This window comes from Phragmites australis, chromosome 20 (assembly GCF_958298935.1).
Source record: "Phragmites australis chromosome 20, lpPhrAust1.1, whole genome shotgun sequence".
NCBI lineage: Eukaryota > Viridiplantae > Streptophyta > Magnoliopsida > Poales > Poaceae > Phragmites > Phragmites australis.
Genome location: NC_084940.1, coordinates 20231821 through 20257444, shown reverse-complemented (window position 1 = coordinate 20257444; position 25624 = coordinate 20231821). Strand labels below are relative to the sequence as shown.

The 25624-nt window shown below is 42.8% G+C and overlaps 1 protein-coding gene across 1 annotated transcript; it reads left to right on the top strand.

The window, feature by feature from the left end:
• Positions 1–18533: 18533 nt before the first annotated feature.
• Positions 18534–20781, top strand: LOC133901260 (GDSL esterase/lipase At2g04570-like). The gene is made up of 3 exons (XM_062342560.1): positions 18534–19082; positions 19164–19653; positions 20378–20781. Exons 1-3 carry the CDS (start codon positions 18702–18704, stop codon positions 20569–20571), a joined length of 1065 nt encoding a protein of 354 aa, XP_062198544.1. The 5' UTR covers positions 18534–18701; the 3' UTR covers positions 20572–20781.
• The last annotated feature ends 4843 nt before the right edge of the window (positions 20782–25624 follow it).

Here is a 25624-nt window from a genome sequence, read left to right as displayed (position 1 = left end):
GGGCTCGGCCTCGACCCATTTTGAGAAGTACACTAATGCTACTACTGCGTACCAAAGGTTGCCCTTAGCGCGAGGGAACGGTACGATGAGATCCATTCCCTAGTGTGCAAGAGGCCAAACGGAGGCGATTGGCTATAGGGAAGCTTGGGGTCGGTGGCTCCTATGTCCCATCCATTGGCATCCTTGGTAGTTTGGATGAGTTCCTCTACATCAGACATAACCATGGGCCAGTAGAGCCCCTAGCATAATGCTTTGCTAGCCAGGGAGCAGGGCGCTAGATGATTGCCGTAGAGTCCTTCATGAATTTCTCGAAGGAGGTCGGCCCCTTCTTGCTTGGTGACACAGCGGAGGAGGGGAGCATAGACCCCCGCTTTACAAGGGGTGTTGTCTACTAGGAGATAGCCCCTAGTGCGGTGTTCAATGTGACGGAGTGCGACAAGGTCGTCTGGCTCCTCTGCTCCATTTAAGAAGGAAAGGAGGGGGATCCTCGAGTTCGGGGCTCCGGTAGGAAGAACGGCGGCTATCGTCTCATCTAGGGTGTCAGCTGCTGGCCGGTGGAGGACCTCAAATTTGATCTTTACGACAATATCGTCAATGTAAGCCTCAACGTTGCAGCCTAATTGTTGCTCAAGAATCTTGTGTATCAAGCAGTAGAAGGTGGCTCCAGCTTTCTGGAGGCCAAAGGGCATCCGAATGTAATAGTATACCCTGAAAGGGGTGATGAAGCTATTCTTGCTCTCACCCTCCATAGCTATCCACACTTGGTGGTATCCGGAGTATGCGTCCAAGAAGCTCAACAACTCACCGCTGGTGATAGAATCTACCAGTTGGTCGATGCGAGGAAGAGGGTATGTATCTTGAGGGCATGCTTTGTTAAGTGGGGTAAAGTCGACGCACATGCACCATCTACCACTGTGTTTCTTGGCTAGGATGGGGTTCGAGAGCCACTTTGAGTGTATGACCTCTCAGACAACGCTATGAAGGTGATATGGCCTAAAGGCAATCATAGAGATGATTGTTTCACAGGTCTATGTTCATGTACTTCTGAATAATGTGTTATTCCAAGAATGACTATTGTTTACTTTGATTGGCAAGTATGTGACTTGTTCATGAAACTCTTTGTTTATATCATGATGTTATTCTTAGTCGATCCCTGGTCTCATATCATTGTGATGATACATAAGACCAGCACATGTATTGATTGATTATCTTGTTTCATGGATCATAAGTATAGAGATACCAGATCGATAATGTGGACGTTTATGTTGGAGAACATAATGTTTGATAGACCCACCTTGAGATATTACTAGGATTGTTATTATGATGTGCCATCAGTTGTTATCTCAAATAGTGTACCTGCTGGATCCTTAGACCTGAGATTGTCATTGATTCCCAGAATGTGTAGTGACATACTTTGAGGCTGCAAAACACTGTTCCATAACTGGGTAGTCATAAATGCAGTTTTTAGATTTATCATTAAACATGTCATGGGGTGTGACTGATCATGATGGAATTTGCCCCTCTTTGATAACAGGAGAGATATCTCTGGCCCCTCGAGGTAGTTGGAATGAGAAAGTGCAAGGCCATACCAATATGATTAAAGAGTTAATCATGATGAAACTACTTGATTGAGTGAATGGTCAAACTATCACAAGGGTGGCATGTATCTCACCTTGAGCTTGACTCGTATTGTGAGGCAAAGGGATCGGTGCATGTGTATATCAAAGTTCAGTCGATATGATCTTTTGTATATACTTGGGAGTTAACATGTTCTACTAGGGACCACTATTAATTTCGGTTTGGAAAGGGTTTCTGAGTCATAGCCATTTTTACATGAACCTAACGGGTCACACACTTAATGGGTTAGAACAAAACATGCGAATTGGATTCATATATGGGTTTGATTGGATTGTGATCCATGAGGTGTTAGAGTCCTAGAGGGCTTCCAACGTAGGAGCCTATTAGCAAGCTCTATATAAGGAGAGGCGTGGGGTGCGGCATGGTGAGGTTGAGCCACTCGAAAACCTTAGTCGTAGCTTTCCACATGATCTCTCAAAACCCTAGCCATGCGCGAGGTGCTAGCACATCAGCACTCGGTGTTTCTGCCTGGTACATGTGGATACCTTAGAGGCGCTGCTGCTACTATGGTGCTGATCTTCTCGGAGAGTTGATCGTGACATGTTCGGGACTTTTCACCTGCCATGACGCACTGGTCGACAGACCTGTTCGTCTGGTCGCAGAGCACAACAGGACCACTCGGATCTAGTCAGATAGCACGACACGACCACTCAGAACTAGTTGAGGCCATGATAGACCTGATCGAGAGCTGGTTGAGGAACTGGTCGAGGAGCACGACCACCTGCTCAGAGTTGGTCGGGCGTGACAACCTGCGCGGGGCTGGTCGCGGATCTGATCGAGAAGCTGTTCAAGGAGTTTGACTTGCCCGACGTTAGATCAGTCTACTCCAACTCTTCTTAAACTGCACTGCATGTTGAGTGGTAACGATCTATGATCTCCTACTAGCATGGTTTCTTGGGTGATTACGGTAGAAATTTTTTGTTTTTGGCTAGCGTAGCCTACCCGTTCCCCAACACGCTGGCCTTTAGCAGCTTCTAGACTTCCACCTTTGTAGCCTTCGCCTGCTCGAGGGAGAGTTTGCGGAGCCCCTGGTGCACCGGCTTGGCCTTCGGGTCAACTCGGAGGGCATGCTCTGATGCAGCGGCCAACCCTAGGGTGGTCTTGTAAGGACCAAGCAAAAATATCTAGGTTACCTAGTAGGGTGGTCAGGAGCTGGGCTTCCTACTCCGGGCTGAGGTCTGCCCAGATTTGGAAGATTCAGTTAGGCTGATCCAAACTTGTTGGAACAAATTTCACTTCCCCCTCTGGTTGTGGCTTTAGAGGGCTACGATGCCCTGGGTATGCCAAAGGGGGGTCTTCGGAGCTCTTTGTGGCCATGTTATGGATGTGGCGTCCATTGAGAGGGGCAGTGTGCTCATACTCAATGCACCTTGTAAAGTCTCGGTCATCGTGGACAGAGATTAGCCCTATGGTCCGGAAACCTTTAGGCAGAGGTAGTTGTGATGGGGAATAATTCCAAATTTGTTCAGAGTCTCCTAGCCCAGGATGGTGTTGTAAGCATAGGGTATGTCCACAATGTCAAAGATGATAACTTGGGTCTGCGCAGCAGGGCCCTCGCCGAATGTTACACCCTGAATTTTAGATTTCTCAAATTTCTAAAAAATTTCAAGATTACACTATAGATTAAATAATTAGAATAGGAAAAGTCCTATTTTCTAAATTCAAACTCAAATTTGAATTAGGATTATTATTTGTTTGAATGCATTCATGCTGACAATAGGCATTTAGGTTTTATTGTTTTTCTCTGGATCTTATTTGATTTTATGTGAGCTCATTTGGATTTTATTTGAATTCTTCTGAGTTATATTCTATTTCCAAAATATCAAAATGTTTTTATAACTTAAAAATATTTTATTAGCTTTTAAATGTTTTCAAAGGCTTGTTGGAGTTCCTTTTTCAGAAATTCCCAAAACAAATAAAAACCCTAAACCTAATCTCAGCCCACCTATCCTCTAATGCCCACCCTGGCCTGCCCTCCTTTCTGTAGCCCAACCGGCCCTCTCTCCACCTCTTCTCTTCCTCCCGTCTGGGCCCGACCACCCCGGCACGTCTCCACTCCTACCTGCTCCCTGGTTCATGCTCCCACGCACGTGCCTCAGCCTAGATGCCACCAGTCATAAGTCAGCCGAAAGCGCCTCGCCTCTTCCCGCCTTCATCACGCGCGGCTGCCATGTGGGTCTGGCGCCATCGTCTCCCTCCCAGACTTCTGCCACTGTATCCTTGTCCGCTGTTTCCCTCCTTCTTGACGTGTGTGCCCCGAACTCCTAGCGTGGCCGCATATATATAGCACTGATGCACCCCGGTCCTATCCCACAATAAACATGCCACCCTTATGCCCTAATCCGCCAAGTAGCTGAAACCTCAGGAGCCACCACCACCGCCATTGTTGAATCTCGGTGGAGCTCATCGTTCCACCATCCTGATCTACAATTGCCTCAACCAAGCCACATGGAAGCTTTCCCATCGATCGTTGAGTTCTCTGGTGCCTTCATCTTTGCTCCCCAGCCACCATAGCATCGCTGCCGCTGTGTTCCGTAACACCGCTACTACTAGAGGTCATCGCCAGGCCGTCTCTCTTCCTCCCCAAGCCATCTTGTGCCTTAGGTGAGTTCTCTGTTGCCTCCTCTTGCTCCTTTTCTGCTCGTTGTCACAATTCAAGGACCGAAGCTCCGTTCCTGCCAACTCCAGTAAGCCTCCACCGCATACCGAGCTCGATGCTGCCGTTGTTCCCCTACTGCTGATCGCCATCCTCCACAGTAGTCGGATCTTCTCTTAGCGGCCGAAATTAGATCGACAACTTACCTCTTCATCTCCCAATCAAAGACTGACACGTGTTCACTTTAATCCCAGTCAGCATGTCGGTCATGTCAGCTTCGCCACATCATCATCCATATCAACAAAGTAGCTAATGTGTCATCCTTATCACCTTGCCACATTAGCAGAGTCAGCCCAGTCAGCCTTAGAGTTTCATATAGGTCCCTGGATAGTTTAAATCTTAATTTTAGGTCCTTAATTTTATAATAAACACCCTAGACTTGTTAATAATTAAGCTAGGCCTTGAGTTTTTATAGAAAGCCCCTTAGACTTTCTAAATATTAGTTTAGGTCTTAAATTTTTATAGAACGACCTGGACTTTAAAAAATTAGATTTTACCCTAACTTTTTGCAGAAAAGCCCCTAAAACTTTAATCTCTCATATCTTTTTGGTTTTAGCACTGGTTTGAGTGATTCTTGTGCTCAATTTTCCTAAATTCATGATCTATCAAACCATGCAAGTTTTAGATATCAATTATCACATCTTTATTGTAGTTTCCCCTTAGTAACATCTAGATCCCTACAGCCTTATCCTTCCCCATAAAAACTTCAGTCAAATTTTGTTCTTCTTATCCAGCCCAATCGAAGATCCCAGTCTATCGTTCTTTTCCTTTTTGTGTTTGCAATTTGGAGTTTATTTGGCATTTATTCGATGTTGCTTTTGTTTTTTTGATAGAATCCACGATTAGTCAATAATGCTTCAAAATCTATTCGAGGGACTTCAAGACCAAGATTTAGACAACACTGAGCAGCATTGGGTAAAAGGCACATGTACTTCTTGGTCATCTTGAACCTATCTTTTTAAATGTTTTGTTTTACAAATTTGCATGCAATGTCAATTTGATGGGTAGTCACCTATGTTAGGTGCCCTAGTTCTTCCTTCACATCCCTTGAAACCTAGGTGGTAGTTAATCTGATGCTTTTTGGGTAGATTTGCTTAGCCATGCTGTCAGGATGTTGGGAAGTGTCATATACTTGACTAATGAACATATAACAATTATGGTTAATATGATGATGAATATTATATAGCAACATGGAACCTTAGGCCTTGAGCAAATAGGTGGTTGTGATGGTGATCATAGATATTTCTTTGGTTTAGTCTTTGATCAAGTGACCTAAATAAGGACCGGTTCGTGAAGCGACAACCCAAGAAGATCCGTACAAACATGAGACCGATATGGTTAGGCTTAGCCAATTAATTAGAGTTCTCCTAGTGTTGTGTGGGCCAGATTGGAGGCGTGGATGAGAGAAGTAATTTCTAGATCCCACAAGGCACAAGAGGGGGCTTCTAGGTAGGAGTTAGACTCGCGTAAACCCTGGCGGTGAAACCTAGAGTGATGGTGACACATTCTGGGAGGATTATTTGTAAAAGATTCGTAGTGAGCTCCTAGCCGCACACCCTATGTAGTGTGTAATGTGCCTGATAAGTATAGGCAACATGGAGACTTTTAGTCGCCTGCTTGAAAGTGATGTAATCACAACTCGTGGGAAAGTTGTACACCTCTACTGAGTGTAAAATCTGATATATCAATCATGCTCATAGTCATGAGAGACTTGGATCCTCACATGATTAGTTGGTGGCGGAATGGTTTTTGTTATGGTACTGGTGGTACTAGATGGTTATGGTTCACAAGGTGGTTAACTTAGTTGTTCGGCTATATGGACTACATTCACTAAATAATTGCTTAATGTTTAGTTTTTGAGTCATAGGAGGTTTTATTCCCTGTTCTTCGAAAACGTTAGAGCGATGTTGGTAGTGCGTGTTTGTGTTGTGTGCCCTGTTTGATTTGGTTGTTCTGTTTGAGTGCTAGAATGCATTGTGGGATGCTTTAGCATCTATTAACAGCGACATCCCTTATATATAGTTAATAGTATAGCTGGATTTTCTCCTTCTAGTCCGTTCTCTTCTTACCCCAACCTTCCGCCTCAATCCTGATCAGATGGTGAACACAAAGAAAGATCAGCTTGGTAAAGGTACCAACAACAACAACAATAACATCCAGTAGATGCCGCCTCAATTCAACAAGGAACAATTTTTGGAGACGTAGACTCAGATCCTTCACGGTATGGCTCAGAATATGGAAAGTCTGCTACAGATCTTTGAAGCTCTGGGTGCAGAAGATGAGCGTAGAAAGCAAGGCAACAACAAGAAGACGAAGAAAGCCTTTGAAGACCATCAAGCAAACAACAGTTCTTGGCCACATTCCACTCCTGAACAAGCACTTTGTTCTATCAACCAAGAAGTTTCACAGGTTGAGAGAAATTTTCCAGAGTACCCCCCACAAGGAAGGTGTGTTTTTGTTGTGAAGAAGAAAGATACTATGCCAATCGATGTCCCCTGAGGATCCTTGTACCTGATGATAAGAAGGTGTCTCCACTGTGGAGAACCTATGCACTGAGTCAAAAGATGTCCCATGAAGTACCCCGCACGGAACTGGATCAACCCCAAACCCCATATGAAGATCTCAGTTCAACATTTAGACCATCACAACTTTCAAGTTGTAACTCAAGATAGCCAAGATCGATGAGATCCCATCAAGCCCACAGAAGCTCAGTAGGCACCAAAAAAAAGAGTGATATATTCCATATCAAAGGCTACAAGTTTGTCAACTTCTCATGAACTGAAAATGCATGTCAAAGAACTCTACTCTTTTAAGGGGGGTTGACCCTCTAAATAATCTATTGGTTCTGGAATCTAAAGATTCAAAAATTGTTCTTAGAAGAGGCTAGTCAGCAAGAATGGAGTAGTAAGGTGTGCCAAAGGAGGGACAACACATAGAAATTGCACTCAAATTATAGAAGTAGCTGCCAAGAACAAGTACCCTTTACTCGGAATTAAGATAGGCCATATTAAATCTTCAAGGATAAGAAGGTCTGCTAGGCTAGTCAACAAGAATGGAGTAGTAAGGTGTGCAAAAGGAAGGATAGCACACAGAAACTGCACTCAGATCACAGAAGTAGCTGCCAAGAACAAGTACCCTTCCCTCGGAATTAAGATAGGCCTTATTAAATCTTCAAGGATAAGAAGGTCCGCCATGGTCAAATTAACAGATGAGAAGATCATTAAAACTGAAGGAGTTATCAGGAGTGCTAAAGTTACAGAATCTTAAGAGATAGTTCAAGAAGCACAAAGATGTATCAAGATCTTAAGGATCACTAATGGTGTTATGGAAAGAAGATAGATGTAGTAAAGTATGTGGCCCTATGTGATATATGTCAGGGAGTTAAAGCAATAGATCAGAGATGACTGCCACCATTGAAGATACCAATAATGGAATATTCGGAAAAATGTCACATACTCATGATAATCGATTAAGATTTCATGAAGACAGTTGAGAAAGTTGTCAAAGGCAAACTAAAAAGGTTTAGTCAGTACAATGAGGTTACTGCCAAGAAGAAAAAGCAATTTGGAAAGCAAGAAGAAAAATTGAAGACCACGTCCCCTTATCTCTTCTGCGATCCGCTCGAATCTCGAAGGTGAGATTCCATTAAGGGGTAGATTTGTCACACCCTAATTTTTAGATTTCTCAAATTTCTAAAATTTTCCAAGATTAGACTATCGATTAAAAAATTAGAATAGGAAAAATCCTATTTTCTAAATTCAAATTCAAATTTGAATTAGGATTATTATTTGTTTGAATGCATTCATACTGAAAATAGGCATTCAGTTTTATTGTTTTTCTTTGGATCTTATTGGATTTTATTTAAGCTCATTTGGATTTTATTTGAATTCTTCTGAATTATATTTTATTTCAAAAATATCAAAATATTTTCATAAGTTCAAAATATTTTGTTGGCTTATAAATGTTTTCAAAGGCTTGTTGGAGTTTTCTAGAATTTTTAGGCTTTATTTTGTATTTTATTTGAATTATATTTGCTTTGTTCCTTTTTCTAAAATTCGCAAAACAAATAAAAACCTTAAACCTAATCTCAGCCCACCTATCCTCTAAAGCCCACCCTGGCCTGCCATCCTTTCCCTCTCCCAGTCGGCCCTCTCTATCCACCTCTTCTCCTCCTCCCGCCTAGGCCCAGCCACCCCAGCCCATCTCCATGCCTGCCTACTCTCTGGGAGATGCTCCCGCGCACGTGCCTCAGCCCAGATGCCGCCAGTCGCAAGCCAGCCGAAGATGCCTCGTCTCTTCCCCCCTTCGCCACGCGTTGCCGCCGTGTGGGTCATGTGCTGTTGTCTCCCTCCCAGATTTCTGCTTCCATATCTGAGTCCATCGCTACCCTCCTTCTCGACGTGCGTGCCCTAGACTCCAAGCGCAGCCGCCTATATATAGCACTAATGCACCCCGGTCCTATCCCACCACAAACATGCTGCAAGTCGTCGAAACCTCAAGAGCCACCATCGCCATCATTATTGAATCTCGATGGAGCTTGTTGATCTACCACCCTGAGCTGCAATTGCCTACACCGAGCCACCTGGAAGCTTTCCCATCGACCGTTGAGTGCTCTGGTGCTTTCATCTTTGCTCCCCGGCCACCATAGCACCACCACCACCATGTTCCGTAATACCACAGTTGATAGAGCTCGTCGCTTGGCCGTCTCGTCTCCTCCCCAAGCAACCTTGTGCCTTAGGTGAGGTCTCTGTTACCTCCTCTTGCTCCTCCGACACTCACTGTCGCAATTCAAGTACCGGAGCTCGGTTCCAGCCAACTCTAGTGGGCCTTCGCTGCATACCGAATTGAGGCCTTGTCTTTGTGACTTGGTGACTCAATAGCCGTGACTGGGTTCCATTCGGGAGCATATCTTTGGTGGAGCTCTAACGTGGACTAGGGGTAGCATTCATGCCATTGATACCACGGGAAAAAAATCCTTGTGCTGAGTTTGCTCTCTCTACCTTATTTACGTTTTCGTATTTATTTACATGCAATTTATCTTGTTAGATAGGATGCAAGCACTTTGATCGGTAAAGTAGACACACTAGATAAACCTAGAACACATTTGGATAGAAATTAATATAGGTTTATCTTGTTTTGTTTTCATTGAGCCGAATATATTCTAAGTGTCCTAATTCACCCTCCCTCTCTCTTAGACGTCACCGATCCCTTCAATTGGTATCAGATCTAGAACTCACATCTAGCTCTTCAATTTGTGTTAGAGCTTTACACCTTTCACAAGGTTTCGCCAATTCAAGTGGCATTTGAGCTTAGTCTCCTTGTGATCGGTTAGGCTTCACCACCTAGTGAGGTGTGACGTCCAAGGTTGGGATGGATTCCTATAGTGCTCCACTTTTCGATAGCATAAACTTCCCCCGGTGGAAATTCTAATGACTTGTTATTTACAAGCCTGAGGGTTAGATGTTTGGAGAGTCACTGAGGAAGGGATGAGGCAATGCATCATTAACAAGGAGAGGCAATTAGATGCATTGGCAAAGAGTATCATTTTATCATCTATATGTGTTGATGCATTTAATCGTGTTTATTCTCTCACCAATACACATGATATTTGGACTAGTCTCATTGAAACACATGAAGGCACAAAGGATGTGTGCAATGATAAATATCATGTGCTTGTTACTAAGCTCAATGGCATCAAGCAACTATCCGATGAAAGTGCTAATGACATGTACTCACGTTTGAATATTCTTGTCAATGAGATCAATTGGTTAGGTTTGACGCCAATTGAAGATAATCAAGTGATGAGAAGGATACTTCAAGCTCTTCTTCCAAAGTACAAGTTGATAGTCTTCATCATCTAAGTCAACAATGACATCAAGAAGATGACTCCAAGTCAAGTGCTCGGCAACATCATCGCCATGAGATAACAATAAACATGGGGGTGGAAGCTTCTTCCTCATCCGACACAAAGAACCTTGCTCTCACAAGCAAGCAAGCTCAATGCCAACACATGAAGGCAAGGATGAGGAGACAAGAGAAAGAGTCAAGTTCAAGTGAAGATGATGGAGATGAAGATGAAGAGAGTTATGAAGAATATGAGCAAAGCACCTCAAGCAATGAAGAGATGGATCCCGAAGTCGCCAACCTCATCTCACAAGTGGAGAAGAACATCAATAAGATCAGTGCCAAGATTGATCACCCAATATCCATGAAGGACTTGGTTAACACTATTGATCATATTAAGAAGGAGAAGAAGAAGACTAAGAACAAAAGGGAGACAAGGGAAAGAGCCAAAGCATTCGCAAGTATATGAAGATGGGTGAGTGACAATGAAGAGTCAAGCTCAAGTGATGAGAACCTCACCATCCTCCCCTCCAAGAGAAACTCTTCCTCAAGGTCATCATCACAAAAGTCATCACACAAGTGCCTCATGGCCAAAGGTATGGATAGCGATGTAAGTGATGATGAATCTGATGAGGATTCTCCCTCCTATGATGAACTCCTTCATTTGATCAATGAGCAACAAAGGGCCCTTAAGAAACAATCTAAAGAGCTTAAAAAATTCAATGCACTTAATGACATTTATGCTACTTTTGTTTCTAATTATGAACAATTATTGTTGAAATTCAATTTGCTAAACAAGGAGCATGAAGAGCTTAAGGCTAAATTTGAGTGCATTGAATCTCAAACTAAGGACCATTTGAAGCAATATACCTCTCTATTTAATTTCAATCCTAAGGTAGATGCTTCTACTTCTTGTGATGATTTAATTGCTTTATCTAGCTCACCCTTTTGCAATGAGATTTGTGTTGGGAATATTGTTGTAGAATCATCTAACAATCTCATTGCACAAGAGAATGATGAGCTTACGAAGGAAGTGGAGAAGCTCATGAAGGACTTGGCTATACTAAAGGGCAAAGAACATGTTCAACCTCCACAACATAATCATGCTACCATAGTGAAAAAGCTTGCGGAGGGATCCACTGTGACATGCTTCAAATGCCATCAAGAAGGCCACAAATCCTTCCAATGCAAGTAAGCCAAGAAGGAGACAAAGGAGAAGAAGATGGAGAACCTCTCCAACAAGACCTCCAACCTCTACACCAAGCCCAACTATAAGAACAAAATCAAAAGCAACCACTACAAGCTCAAGAAGAATAATAATGGCAATGTGGTTGCACACATGGTTGGGAGAAAGGATTGGGGGTGGAACCGACCCATTTGGATGCCTAAGGAAGTCATCACCAATATGAAAGGCCCCCAATCAGTTTGGGTTCCAAAGAAGACTTGAAGCCTAAGGCGGCTATAGGTATTTGGAAGCTTGGCTTACAAGATGAAGAGATGATTCAGGCAAACAAGCCAAGTGTACAAGATGGGTGCATTGACGAACATTATGCTCATCACATACCCAAATCCCCATCCAAAGGTAAAAGAGGTAATGAACCTAGATGCAAAATCCTTTCATTTGATGTAGCTCATTTACCTCGTCTAGGATTGCATATGCATATTTCAATTTATTGTAGTACCTAGTATAGGTTTTTATATGGTAGGTTTCTTGTGTTTCTCTCTAACCCATGAACAACCTACATGGTTTATTAGTTATAGGTTATTTATATGGCACTAGTTTTACATTTGGTATCTTTCATGTGCCATGATCAAATGTATAGGATAAATCTCCATTGTTATCAATAACAAGTGCATATATCTCACAAGTATTTAAGACTTGTATGTACACATTTAGGGGAGTATATCTTATAGGTTATGATTTTGAGACTAACATGTGTTGCAAGTTACATATTTTGTAGTCATATGGAAAAAACTACTGTGAGCAACCGTCCAAACAGTATTCTAATTAATCATTAGGAGGATCATTGTTCACAATCACAACCTTAGTTATTAACAAAAATACCATCCGGTAGTCCCAGCACGTGTTTTGTGTCCAAGATCGGAACACATGCCTTTCCAACATGTACATCACAACATAGCTTAATAAAGAGCAAGTAATTAAAGTTAATACAAGTTCTTAAGCATGCAACTATTTGCAACAGTTTACATAAAGAGAAACTATGTAGTGGAAGATTAAAACCTTAACAACAATAAAAGGAGAGTGAAGCTATATGCCCTTAGACCCCACCCCAAAAGCTACGCCTCACTAGAGTAGGATGCACTACTCTTGCCCACCACCTGCACCGGTGGGCATGAAGTAGCCACACACCGCCTCACCCTCACCAACTGAACCTGAAAGAGTAGCGTGAGTACGAAGGTACTCGCAAGACTTAATCCATATAGGACACATATAAATAGCCAGACTCAAGGATCATGCAATGAGCTATTAGCAAGAGTAAGGCCATAGGTTAAGTAAAACATATGCGGTAAGCAACCTGGACACCTACGTGTGAGCATCTATACTTAACTGACATACTAGTGTACCCTGCAAACCACAACTTGAGCATGGATGTATAGGAACCATAGTATCCCATCAACAAAAACCATCGACCATTTCCATCATACCATAACCATATCCTACATTCGTAAACTCTATGACCGATGCAAATGAACAGAAGCATGCTCATGACTGAGAGCGCGGTATTTCGAAATGTTTTTACACCTTGCAGGGGGGTACAACTTTACCCACATGACTCGAGGACCATTCGACTTTTGCTACTTGCAAAAGTACACACAAGGGGGTACTCGTGTCAACCTTTCTGATATCTGGAACCACCACTTGGAATGTCCCTATGGCACCAGGGTTACCGCGAGCAAGTCTTGACCATGCTCCTGCTCCCCAACACCTTGCTTCTCATTTTCTTTTTCTCTTACGCGTCATAGAGCCGCAAGGCAAGTGTCAGCATGGCATATGATAATCGGCTTACCTTACCATTAGATCAACATTTGGTGATGCAATGCTTATGACATGAGCTTAGAGCATCAAGGATCACCTTAACTTGAATTATTATTAAACATTTAATAACTTATGTATTTAATTAAGCTTAACCCAAGCATAAATCAAATTAGAAATTTAACTATGTTTAACATGAGCATGAGTATTTCTAATGAATAGGGCACAAAATAATGAGATTAACATAATTGACCTCACCAAATTTGGGGTTACCAACAATTAATTATGGATTAATAAAACTTAAACCTTTTATTAACCAATGAAATTCCAGTACTATTATTCTCACACAAACCCAACAAAATTGGTTTCACTATTTTTAGAGCTATATTTTGTTTCTTATGCATTTTACAATGTTTCAGCCGAATTATTAGTTGTACACTAAATCCATTTCACGATTTTAAATTAATTGAATCAAATATAAAAAGGGCCTAATCCTTTTTTGCACTCAGCACCAGCTAGCCCCTGCGGCTGACAGTGGGGCCCCGCGGGTTGACCCGGGTCAAAATTGACCCGAGGCCGGCTGCACCGCTCACCGGCGGGCAAGCTGGCTCTACCTGGCCTTGCCAGCGGCAACGGCAGCAGAAATGGCTGGTCGAGAGCACCAGCGGCATTAGTACGCACATGTGGACACAATGGCCTATCTCTCGATCGAGGAGCCCGATGGTGGCACGACCGGCGATGAGCACAAGTGGGCGGTGGCACATGGTCGTGTGAGGAGGGACGCATCGGTGACGGGCCACACGTAAAAGAGCATGCGCAAAAGACTCCATTGGGGAGGGGGAAGCTCACCATTGTTTCGGATTGGACGGAGGAGCTACGGTCAGGTGGGTCAATGGTGAGCAGCGGATGGAGGCACTGGACTTGGAGAAGACGGCGGTGCAGCGTCGATTTCGACCGGGGAAAGGATGGGGCTCACGTGCGAAGGACTCAGGGGAGGCTCCACAACCTTCCTTCGTGCTCCTCATGGCTCAGTCTCGGTGGAATTCATTGGTGGCATGGTGGAAATGGCTAGCGGCGTGCTTGCTGTATTGTGGCGCTCTGCGTGTGACGGACGGAGTAGAGAGAGAGGAGTGAGGGAGAGAGCGAGAGGGGCTGAGGATAAGGGTGGCTGACTCTCTCTGTCTCTCTGGATGGTGCCCGTGCCGTGGTGCAGTGGCTGGCCTCAAAAGTCCACAAAGCCGGCTGCCCTCCGTAGTCAACAAAACAGGCCGTGAGAGGGGATGACGGGTGGGCACGGTGAACAGTGACCACCGAAGAAAATATCCCCACTGCTTCTTTAATCCAAAAGAAAACTTTCCCATGGTCCAAAAACTATGGGACAAATTTTGTGTGAAACTATAATTCACGTGCAATCCATTTTGAGTTGTTTGACCCCAATAGCCTGAGCCAACTTCCATTAAAAATTCTCCAAAGATGCTTGTTTTTCTAACTTGTGGTAATTTTTATGCCTTCAAACTAATTCCCAAAAAATTGGGAAAATTTGTTTATATTCTTCACATGGTAAGGTCTAATTTCTAAAATTGTTTCTAGCCCTATGTTTCATAGTAACTTTGTGAGATGCTTCACAATGCACCAATTCACATTGACTTTAACAATTTATGTTTAATTGAAATTGCATGTTAAAAATTGCTCAAAACAAATAAACATGATGCTAATGATGCTTAATGACATGCTTATGCAACTTGGGCAGTCACAAAACTCCCCCCCCCCCCCCGCTTAAAATAATCTCATCTCAAGATTCGGGTAGAGTGCGGGGAATCGAGAGTTCCCGAAACAGAATGATGATAGCATCACTGGACGACACGATGGTGCTGCAAGGGCATACTTCTCAGATCTCAGAAAACTCCCAGGTCTCTGAGGGCCATATTCACCTAGACAAGCAAATCCTTCAACAAGGACTCCACGAGAAAATAGAGGACATTGTGTGAGTGATGATGGGGTCATCATCCTATCTCATCTCAGTTCACTGACATGACAAAGTACAAGTCCCACTTATACTCACGAGAGAACAAAGGCGGGGAGGTCTCTTTGGGAACTTGATGGTGATTGTGTACATATATAAGAAAAACATGAATATAAGATTCCTACTAAACCACGGGTGGTGTGGGTGGAACGATGGAACTTTCATCTACTCAAAAGTGAATGCATCTCAACATCATGCAGGGTGTTTCATGAAGTTTATATTACTATAGCACCATTTAACCATGCTGTGAAGAATAGAAACTAATGCAACACTCGCAATTTGGAGAAAAACTCGTGATAATCGGCGCAAAGCCGATCCTCACGTTCCCACGTCGCTTCGCCTTTAGAGCGATTACTCCATTGAACCTTGAGAAACATAATTGACTTGCGCCACGTCTTCCGTTTGGCTTCATCAAGAATACGAATCGGATGTTCGCAATAGGAGAGATCCAGCTATAATTCTTGGTTTGCAATTTCAATTACTTCGGTTGGGACTCGAAGGTATTTCTTCAATTGAGAGACATGGAAGACAATGTGCACATCAGAGAGGGATGGAGGCAACTCCAACTGATAGGCCACCTCTCCACACCGAGCAATGATTTGAAATGGACCAACATAGCGAGGTGCTAGCTTCCCTCTGACTTGAAAGTGTCGAACCCCTTTGAGAGGTGATACCTTAAGATAGATGAAATCCCTAATCTCAAACACAAGGTCTTATCTGCGATGATCTGCATAGCTCTTTTGTTAGGACTGAGCTGTGAGGTGACACTTGCGAATCGTCAGAACATGCTCTTCTGCCTCCTTGACCAAATCTGGGCCGAGAAAAGCCCTTTCGCCGGATTCAAACCAATTCAACGGTGTTTGGCAGCATCGGCCATACAAGGCTTCAAATGGTGACATCTCAATGCTCGCTTGGTAATTGTTATTGTAAGAGAACTCCGCAAATGGCAAGCAGATTTCCCACTTCTTCCCATATGTGAGGATAGAAGCCCTCAACATATGTTCTAAGATTTGATTCACCCTCTTGGTTTGACCGTCGGTGATGAAGGGTATAAAGCACCGGACTAATTCTTGCAGAGAAGAATCCAAGCACAGAAGAACAAAGATCATCTCACCAGAAGGTCTGGTGCCTAGGGTTTCCTATATTCTAGAGGTATATCTCTATACCTAGGAATGAAATCCCTAAATGTATGAAACTGTCCATAGATACCTAGAATATCTCATAAATAGATAAGTTTATCTCTAATAATGATAAGAAAGGAGTCCATAAATAGTACAATTACCCCCCTCCCTATATATATGGAGCCAAGGGATCCTACAGTGCACAAACCATTTTAAAGTTCATTCAATCCTACATAAGCCTTGACCTCTCGAGCCTTCTGTACAACAAATCTGCATCAGCAACCCTCCATGACTATGCATAAGGAGTTCCTCGACTAGGTTTAGATCTATCCAGACTAACTAAGACCCCCTTGTAATCAGCCTCGGAGATAAACCTAAGACCAACAGGACGTAGGGCTATTATCCTAAGGGATACCTGAACCTGTATAAACTTCTATATGTGCCATGTGATTTGTCTGTAGGAAGTATCCCCTATATTATTCACAAGTTTGTAAGACCAGCGATTTACGAATCAATGATAGCTATATAATTTGTGGGCCGGTAGATAAGGACTTTTGTGTCCTCTATCTGTAGACAAGGAGGAATCTAGTCACTATATATACTCTAGTCTTGGTTTTAATTAGTCCAGTCCTAGAGGCACTGATCAATAGTGTGAAGAAAGCTCATGTTGGATATGATTAGGTCAGGCACAACTCAGAATTGTGGGACACAGAGATCATTTTGATGTTATGTGTGAAAAGTAATGCACCACTTATTAGAGTTCTAAATGTGATTTCACTCCCTGTTTTCAGGCTAAATTGGAAACTATGTTCACAACAGAAAAGGGAACAACCATTTGGTTCTAACCTATGATGTTCATCCATTAAATAAAACTTGACTAAAACTGGTGTTTTTAGAACAACACTATTTCAAATTGTGCATCCTGGTCTTTGGATAACCTTGAGAATTCAGTGATAATATTGAGAACATTCTTTGGATCATGTTGATTGATATATGGTTCTTGATGATTACCTTCATACTCATCCTTATAAGTCTCCTTGTAATAGAGGGACAAGATGTAGACCCGCCTATCAATTGGTCGGGAATGAAGAGTACGCCATGACAGATGCCATACCCATTGAAGGCGAAGTCCAGTACGATGTCTAGTACCAGAAGGAGTATTCGAAAAATCAAGCTTGAAGTCTAAGGAATAGACTGGGGTAGGATGGGTACGTTTTTGACCCGCCCATGTGGTGTGGAACTTGTATCTTCTAGCTAATACTAGTGCGTGTGTGTGTGTCTTAGTAGAGAATGGATGGTGTGGTGTGGAGACCCTTCTCCTCTTGCCATGGGTGCTACTTTATAGGAGTGGAGTACATAGAGAAAAGAAGAACAAAGAAAGAGAAAGCATGGCATCTATAGTCTTCTCCCTTGCTAGCTCTTGCTATTGGACACATTGCATAGGAAATCCCTGGCAAAGGATGCATGTGACATGATGCATGATTTATCTTCTCCCATTCTCCATTGCCGGTAGATGCTAGTCATGTTGCTATTTTTTAATGCCAGTGCATGGAGCCATTTTCTTTCTTGTCTTGCATACTTGTCCAAGGTGTATGTACATGGAGAAGGTAACTTTTACCATGTCAAGTGTCAACGTACAGCGGGATTATTTTTCCCGAACCCTACAGGAAATAAACTGATTCATATGAAATTCTTGTGTTTCAAAGGGCCTACACATAGTATGTGTGGTCTGGTTGCTTCTCAAACTATTTGAGACTTCGAAACCAAACGAGAATTGGAGCTCATCAATACCTGGCAGCGGAGCAACAGCTATATTACTCTCTTCAAAAAGATAAAGCGTATTTATTTTTTAAAAAATCATTAAAATTAAACTTTGAGCGTTAATTTCTCTTATAATATATTGTTAATTACCATAAAATCGACATCATATTAAAAATACTTTGAAATACAAATATATTTAAACAAATTTTATATATTAAACATAATTATAATTTAACTAATTATAGATCAAAACTTATAAAGTTTAACTTTTTCAAAACAAAATACGTCAAACATTTTTGAACGAATGGAGTATTATATTGCCCTTTCTATAAAGGCACTCGCGAGGGGCGATTAAATGCGATCTTAAGCGCCTCACATGCAGCTGAGCAGAAGCTTTCCCTCTCACCTCTCGCTCTCAGCCTGAGCAAACGAACGCGCACGGTGCAATTAGTACTTCATATTGTTGCCGCTGCAGGCAGGGCACTAATACGCTCATAAGTCAGTTAATCCGTCCTAACAAAACGCGCAACGACCTTATATATCTGGTACAGAAGAATGTGACACCTTAGTCGTCGTTTCATCACATACACCAAACACCAAACCAACTTGTTTGTAATCCTGGGGTATTTTTTTCCCTCTGGAAGTGGTGGACGGCCGGCAATAATGTCACTCCAGAGGTACTTGCCGTGGTTGATCTTCTTCTCTCTGGTGCATTTCTTGCTGCACGGAGGAGGATCCGCTGCCGGGAAGGTGCCGGCGATCATCGTGTTCGGCGACTCGTCGGTGGACACGGGCAACAACAACTTCATCCCGACCATCGCACGGAGCAACTTCTGGCCCTACGGTCGCGACTACACAGACGGCCTCCCCACGGGCCGCTTCTCCAACGGCCGCCTCGCCACCGACTTCATCTCCGAGGCCTTCGGCCTGCCACCCTCCATCCCGGCCTACCTCGACACCAGTTGCACCATCGACCAGCTCGCCTCCGGCGTCTCCTTCGCCTCGGCCGCCACGGGCCTCGACAATGCCACCGCTGGCATCCTAGTAAGTAGCTAATCTTTCTTCAACAAGTCCTCCATCTCCATATTTTCTGACTGTACAATGTACATGCAACTGTGCGTGCAGTCGGTTATCACGCTGAGCGAGCAGCTGGCCTACTTCAAGGAGTACATTGACCGTCTGAAGATCGCCAAGGGCGAGGTCGCGGCGAAGGAGATCATCGGTGAGGCGCTCTACATCTGGAGCATCGGCACTAACGACTTCATCGAGAACTACTACAACCTGCCGGAGCGGCGGCTGCAGTACACGGTGGGCGAGTACGAGGTTTACCTGCTGGGGCTCGCCGAGTCCGCCATCCGCCGCGTGCACTCGCTCGGCGGCCGCAAGATGGACTTCACGGGGCTGACGCCCATGGGCTGCCTCCCCGCCGAGCGGCTCGGCAACCGCGTCAAGCCCGGGGAGTGCAACGAGCAGTACAACGCCGTCTCAAGGACCTTCAACGCCAAGCTGCAGGGGCTCGTCGCCAAGCTCAACGGGGAGCTCCCAGGACTGCAGCTCGTCTTCGCCGACACGTACCAGCTCCTCGCCGCCGTCGTCAACAAGCCGGCCGACTACGGTGAGCACCCATGCACCGTGCACCACTCCATTGATTCGAGCTCACAAGATAGTCATGCAGGCGGTAGCCGCTGCATTCATGCTCTGCCATCGTTTCGATTAATGGTGCTCCGCAAAGAGAGGCATGGGCGCCACATGGCCTGTCTTGGCAACACGCAGCAGCGGTTGCAGAATTCAAAACAGTGCCCTCACCTCATTAAAAGTTACTGCTAGTGTTCTCTACACTTGCACACAGTTTTTCGGATGCCATGTTAGTTCGACTTGAATTGCCACGCCGAATGGATCTCGGGAATAAAAGCTGGAAATAACTTTCTGGGCTTCTTGTTATATTTAGCATCGATCTAGCGGCGCTAGGTTCCATGTTTAATGCTGCAATACACAAATTTTCAATCATATGAAATTATAGTGTCCTAATCATCCTAAACTTAAACTTTAACCTAAAATTGCAGTACTATGTGAGTTGTTGGATGCTGATTAATGCTTAAAAAGGTGACCTAAAGTAACATAACATCGATCACCTAAAAATTCTCATACCCGCTATTTGCAATTTTGAAATTAAAAGCATAACTCAGAACCTTCACTAGGATGTGAAATTATATAATTAAACATTAATTATAGAAAGTAGAAAAGAATGGCTAATTGAATTTTAACTAACCAACTCAGAATAGGTGCAGTGTAAAGAGATTATCTGATTTTAGTTAATTTTTTCCTTTTACGATGAGCAGGATTTGACAATGCAGTGCAAGGTTGCTGTGGGACCGGGCTTTTCGAGGCAGGCTACTTCTGCAGCCTGAGCACCTCATTTTTATGCCGAAACGCCAACAAGTACGTGTTCTTCGACGCGATCCATCCCACGGAGAAGTTGTACAAATTGCTGGCCGATACCGTCATCAACACCACGTTGCATGTATTCATGTGAAGTTAATCTTGGTCCTAATGTTGCAGACAGGGACGGGTTATATATGACTGGTAGAGTTCAATGTATATTGTAAACAGACATCACATCGATTGCATACACTCCGTTGAGAGTATATATGGTTGGTTATTGTAGAGTCCACATATGGACTGTAAATCTGGCCTTGTCAATTCTGTGATCTTGAATATATACATATCGATATACTTGGGGAAGCGTAGCAATTAAGGTTAATGAAAAAAACTAGTTGGTATTTTAAAAAAATATCTACGACAAGGAGATCCACTCTCTTCGATTCTGTTTAATATTATCGTAGACATGTTAACAGTCTTAATCAAGATGGCCAAAAGCGTCAGGCAAATTGTAGGTATTGTGCCCCCATCTGATAGATAAAGGCTTTCAATCCTTCAATACGTCGTCGACACAATCCTTTTTATAAACCATGATCTCGAAAAAGCAAAAAACTTAAAGCTTTTGTTTTACGCATTTGAACAACTATCTGGCCTAAAAATAAACTCTCACAAAAGCAAATTATTCTTCTTTGGCGAGGCAAGGGATCATGTTGATCAGTATATGGATATCTTTGGCTGCGTTAAGGGTGAGCTATTCCTGTGCTATCCAAGGATCTCAATATATTATCATAAGTTAAGAAATATAGACTAAAAAGCAGTAGAAGAACAATTAAAAAAAAGACTAAGCAGCTAGAAGGGTAAATACTTAACAACGGGTCTTCCCACATACATGTCTTTTTTCTTAATTCCAAAAGGAGTTCTAAAAAGGCTCAACTACTTAAGGTTTTACTGACAAAGTGATAGTTAAAAAAGAAATACTATTTAGCTGAATGGAAAGTTCTATGCCAACCCAAAGAACAAGGGGATTTAGAGATTCTGAACTAGACATCTAAAACACTGCACTCCTCTGCAAATAGTTATACAAACTTCTCACTAAAGAGGGGCTGTGGCAAGACCTCCTTCGAAACAAATATCTAGGATCTAAACTACGTATTCAAGTGGAGGCAAAACCAGGTGATTCACACTTTTGTCTGGCTTAATGATGGTAAAGCATATCCTATTCCGGTATGGCTTCTTTCATATTAAAGATGGATCGGAAATTGGATTTTGGAAAGACCGTTGGATGGGTAATTGTTAAGCGACCAATACCAAAAACTATATAGCATAGTTCGAAATAAACAAGACACGGTGGCTACTGTTTTACAAGCCTTTCCACCAAGAATCACCTTCAGAAGGGACATGATTAGCCCAAAACAAATTCTGTGGTATGATCTCCTTTCTCTCCTTACAAACATTAACTTGATCAAAGAACGAGATGAGTTTCGATGTAACTTAATCCAATCGGAAAGATTCTCTATCAACGTTATGTATAGAGCCATTTTTCATAGCGATTAACCAATCCAATACAAACATATGTAGAAACTAAGACTTCAACTAAAAATTAAAAAAAATCGGTGATTACGCAAAGGTATACTACTAATAAACGATAACCTAATTAAAATACAATGGCAATGCAATCAAAAGTGTTGCTTTTGTCACGAACAGGAGATAATTGAGCATTTCTTATTTACGTGTCGCTTTGTTCGTTCCGCATAGTTTATAGTCCAGGTGGCAACAAATCTTTAGGAACCACGAAATGCAGCAAACATGTTTGGAAATTAGCTATGTGGTCTTAGCAAAAATTTAAAAGCTAATATTCTGGTGGCAGCGGTTTCTTTTTGTTGGTCACTATGGTTATACAGGAACAATATTGTCTTTAAAAAAAACATACTTCTCCTTTAAAAATTATTTTTACTTGTACATATTTGCTCTGTTCGTGGTCGGTGACGTAACAATAGGAACATCATTAGTTCATTACATCTGGATGTGCACACTTGAAGCAAGCGGTTCAGAAGATCTTTACTCAATTTAGGTGGCGCTCTAATCTTCGTATTGATACTCCACCACCCTAATGGACTCATTAAAGACATGTTTTCTTTTTTTAGCTTTGTTTTTTCCCCTTCTGTTTGTCTGTGTGTATTCTTATGCAGAAATCAGATGTAAACTCTAGTGCATTGTATCATCTTAATGTGATTATAAGGATTAATAAAACTTCTTTTAAAAAAAATATGTGATATACTATTCGACTATTATTTGGACTGTAAGTTGCATATTCACATTCTTCAGGTGCACCGTACCACACCTCTTTGCGTCGTTCTTTTCTCCATCGTGGTACAAAGAACCGCTCCCTGATTGACCTTTCACCAGATAGAGTGCTCACCAATGATAGAGTGGTCACTCTACCTGCGGCGCTCGATTATTATTTTTTTTTATAAAAAGAATCTACCCTGATGCATTGATGTTTCTAAATTTTTATATGTGGCCTCTGATATGCAGTTTTGATAAGTAATTTTTATGCAATATGTCGGCAAGGGTTACATGAATGTAATGTCAGTATTATTTTTGGAGTTGAAATGATATATTGTGAGGGTACTTTATTGATAATTTAATTCATGTAAATAATCTTAACTTTTAAGAGATATTTTCGAAATCCAAATTTCAAAGAAGTTGTATTGCATGGTCCCTACAGTGTCATGGAAGTTAGTTTTGAAAAACAGATTAAAGCCGGAGGACTAGGTTAGGTTACAAATAAAACATGGTGAAAGAAATTAAAAAGCTCCATACATCACTTGTGCTTGTTATACAGATTACTACAGTTAATGCAGTATCTTTAGCAGCGGCAGTTTCCTTTCGCTTTTTTACTATCAGTGGAGTAATGCTTTACTTAAACCTTGGTCCATCCATCCAAACACACCCGTAACGCTCTAACCGAAGGCAAGAAAAGTAAGTACAGTATCATTAGCATCTGCTCGGTTCAAGATTTGCTAATTAGATTGTTCGACTGGTCTATCAGGCACATGGATGCGCTCTGAACTGATCGAGATTATTTATGTTGAAGTAAAGCTGAAGTTAATTGTTAGCTGTCAATTGGTATGCTATGCTGCACTGAACTGCTTTTGCTCGTCGATGGATCTGTCCGTCGAAAAAGAAAAAGGACTTAAAGGCCATAGGGGCCATATACATCAATAAAGGGGTGGAAAAGCAGCTTGGTTGTATACATTAACATTTTTTTCAGATAATGGAATAACAACCGCAATAACATCACTTAGGAATCTTTGAGACGTTCAGGTCTTAACATGTATAACAGAAGGGAAGAGATGGCGGCAACTGTTCCATACCTGCTGCAGTGTTTCAAAGCACAGAAGAGAGCAGCTATTGTTTGGTGACAGAAGCATGGATCGCTCACTGTCTCACTCTTTTCCAAAGCATGGCATCTAATAATAGCTAACCAACAATTTCAGGCATGCAAATTTGAATTGCTCAATCAAAACTAGCTGATCTACTGCACGCCATCAAAGCATCAAAAAAATCGTTGGACGGAAGAACGTCACAAACATATATAATTTCTTCCAAGGTATTCAAGTTATTGCAAATCTAAGAAGGTGTCAGCTTCTGGCAACTGGCATGTGACTATAGTTTTCTTTGTGCCCGTTGTGGCAAGCGGCCCTACATAACTGGCCAAAGTATCTTCAGTTCCTACTATCTTTGTGTCTCAAACTGAGATGATTTCAACAGCTGACCTGCAATGCAAGGTTTGTTTTCCTCGCTTTAAATTGTTAACTCGATGTTCCATTGGTGGCTTGTTTTAAGTACAGCTTAAGTTAGCGGTTACGCTGCCAATATGTACGTGTCTCTAAATTAGCTTTAACCACTAGTTTTTCTATAGACATGTTCGTCACAAAGGACTTAAAAGGCGAAATTTCTGTTTCACGAGCGCCCGCGACTTGGGAAGTCACGACCCACCCGATAGCCTAAGTGCGACCCACTCGGGGTTAAGGTTCGGGGTTCGAGAGACGGCGGCCCAAGTCGGCGGGCTTAGAGGAGGTTCAAGGGGCGACTGCAAGCAAGGCAAAGGTGGGGGGGGGGGGGGGATTGAGGCCAGGTGGTGGGGGCACCGTCGGCCGGGAAATGGAGGACCACCAGTGGGCAGCGTTGACGGTAGAGGCGTGAAAGCAATAGCCCAACAACGCTAGGTTTAGCATGGCAACAAGCGATGGTGGTGGATCCAGCAGCGAGGAGCTGTTGGAGACGGTGGAGGAGGGCAGGGCGGGGGCAAGCACGCCGAGGATCACCAGAGGTGAGGAAGAAGAAGGGATGGGTGATGGGGAGCACGTCGCGGGAGCCAGAGGTGGAGGCTAGCACATCGAGGGAATCGGAGCTAGAGACGAAGGCGGAAGCGACAGCGAAGGCTTGTCGTTTAGCTGTCGGAATTCACGCGTGTGCTGGGAAGTCACGCACGTGAATTATCAAGCCCCCTTAAAAGGCCACAGGAACCATATCTGTTAATGAAGGGGCGGAAAAGCTTGGTTGTACAACTACAATAGCAACAGAAAATAATTGTTTAAGAGGTTCAAGCTTCTTCTAACCAAAGGCAACAAAGTACTCATCGTCGCGAGACTAGAGCAGATGTTCCATACCTGCTGCACTGTTGCAAAATTAGTACAGCAGAGCAGCTACCGTTTGGTAACAGAAGCATCGATCGTTGACTGTCTGACTCTTTTTCAAAGCATGGCATCAAGGAAGAGCTAACCAACAAATTCAGGCATGCATCGAAGAGCCGCCTCCCTTAATTCAGTTCAAGATGATTGCACCATGTGCCGAGAAAAAGACGCTGTACATATTATGTTCCTGCACTTAAAACTAAGGCATATATTTTAAAATATCCAATATAAAGATTCATAAACATACCTATAACTAATGTATAGTAGAAAGTATGACAGCAGGTACATCGAAACATCAGTCTTTTGAAACTAAAGGGCGTAATATAATGAACATGCAGAAAATGAAAAAATCAGTTAAAAATGCATATCGTCATTCATAACAGTACAGACCGGCTGATGCACGGAAACTTTAGTAAAGCAACTCCCACACTTATTGCAAATAAAGAGGGTGCTTTATTAATTACTCAAAGTTGGATTATAATCATGAGCAACAGTTGCTCGATGCAC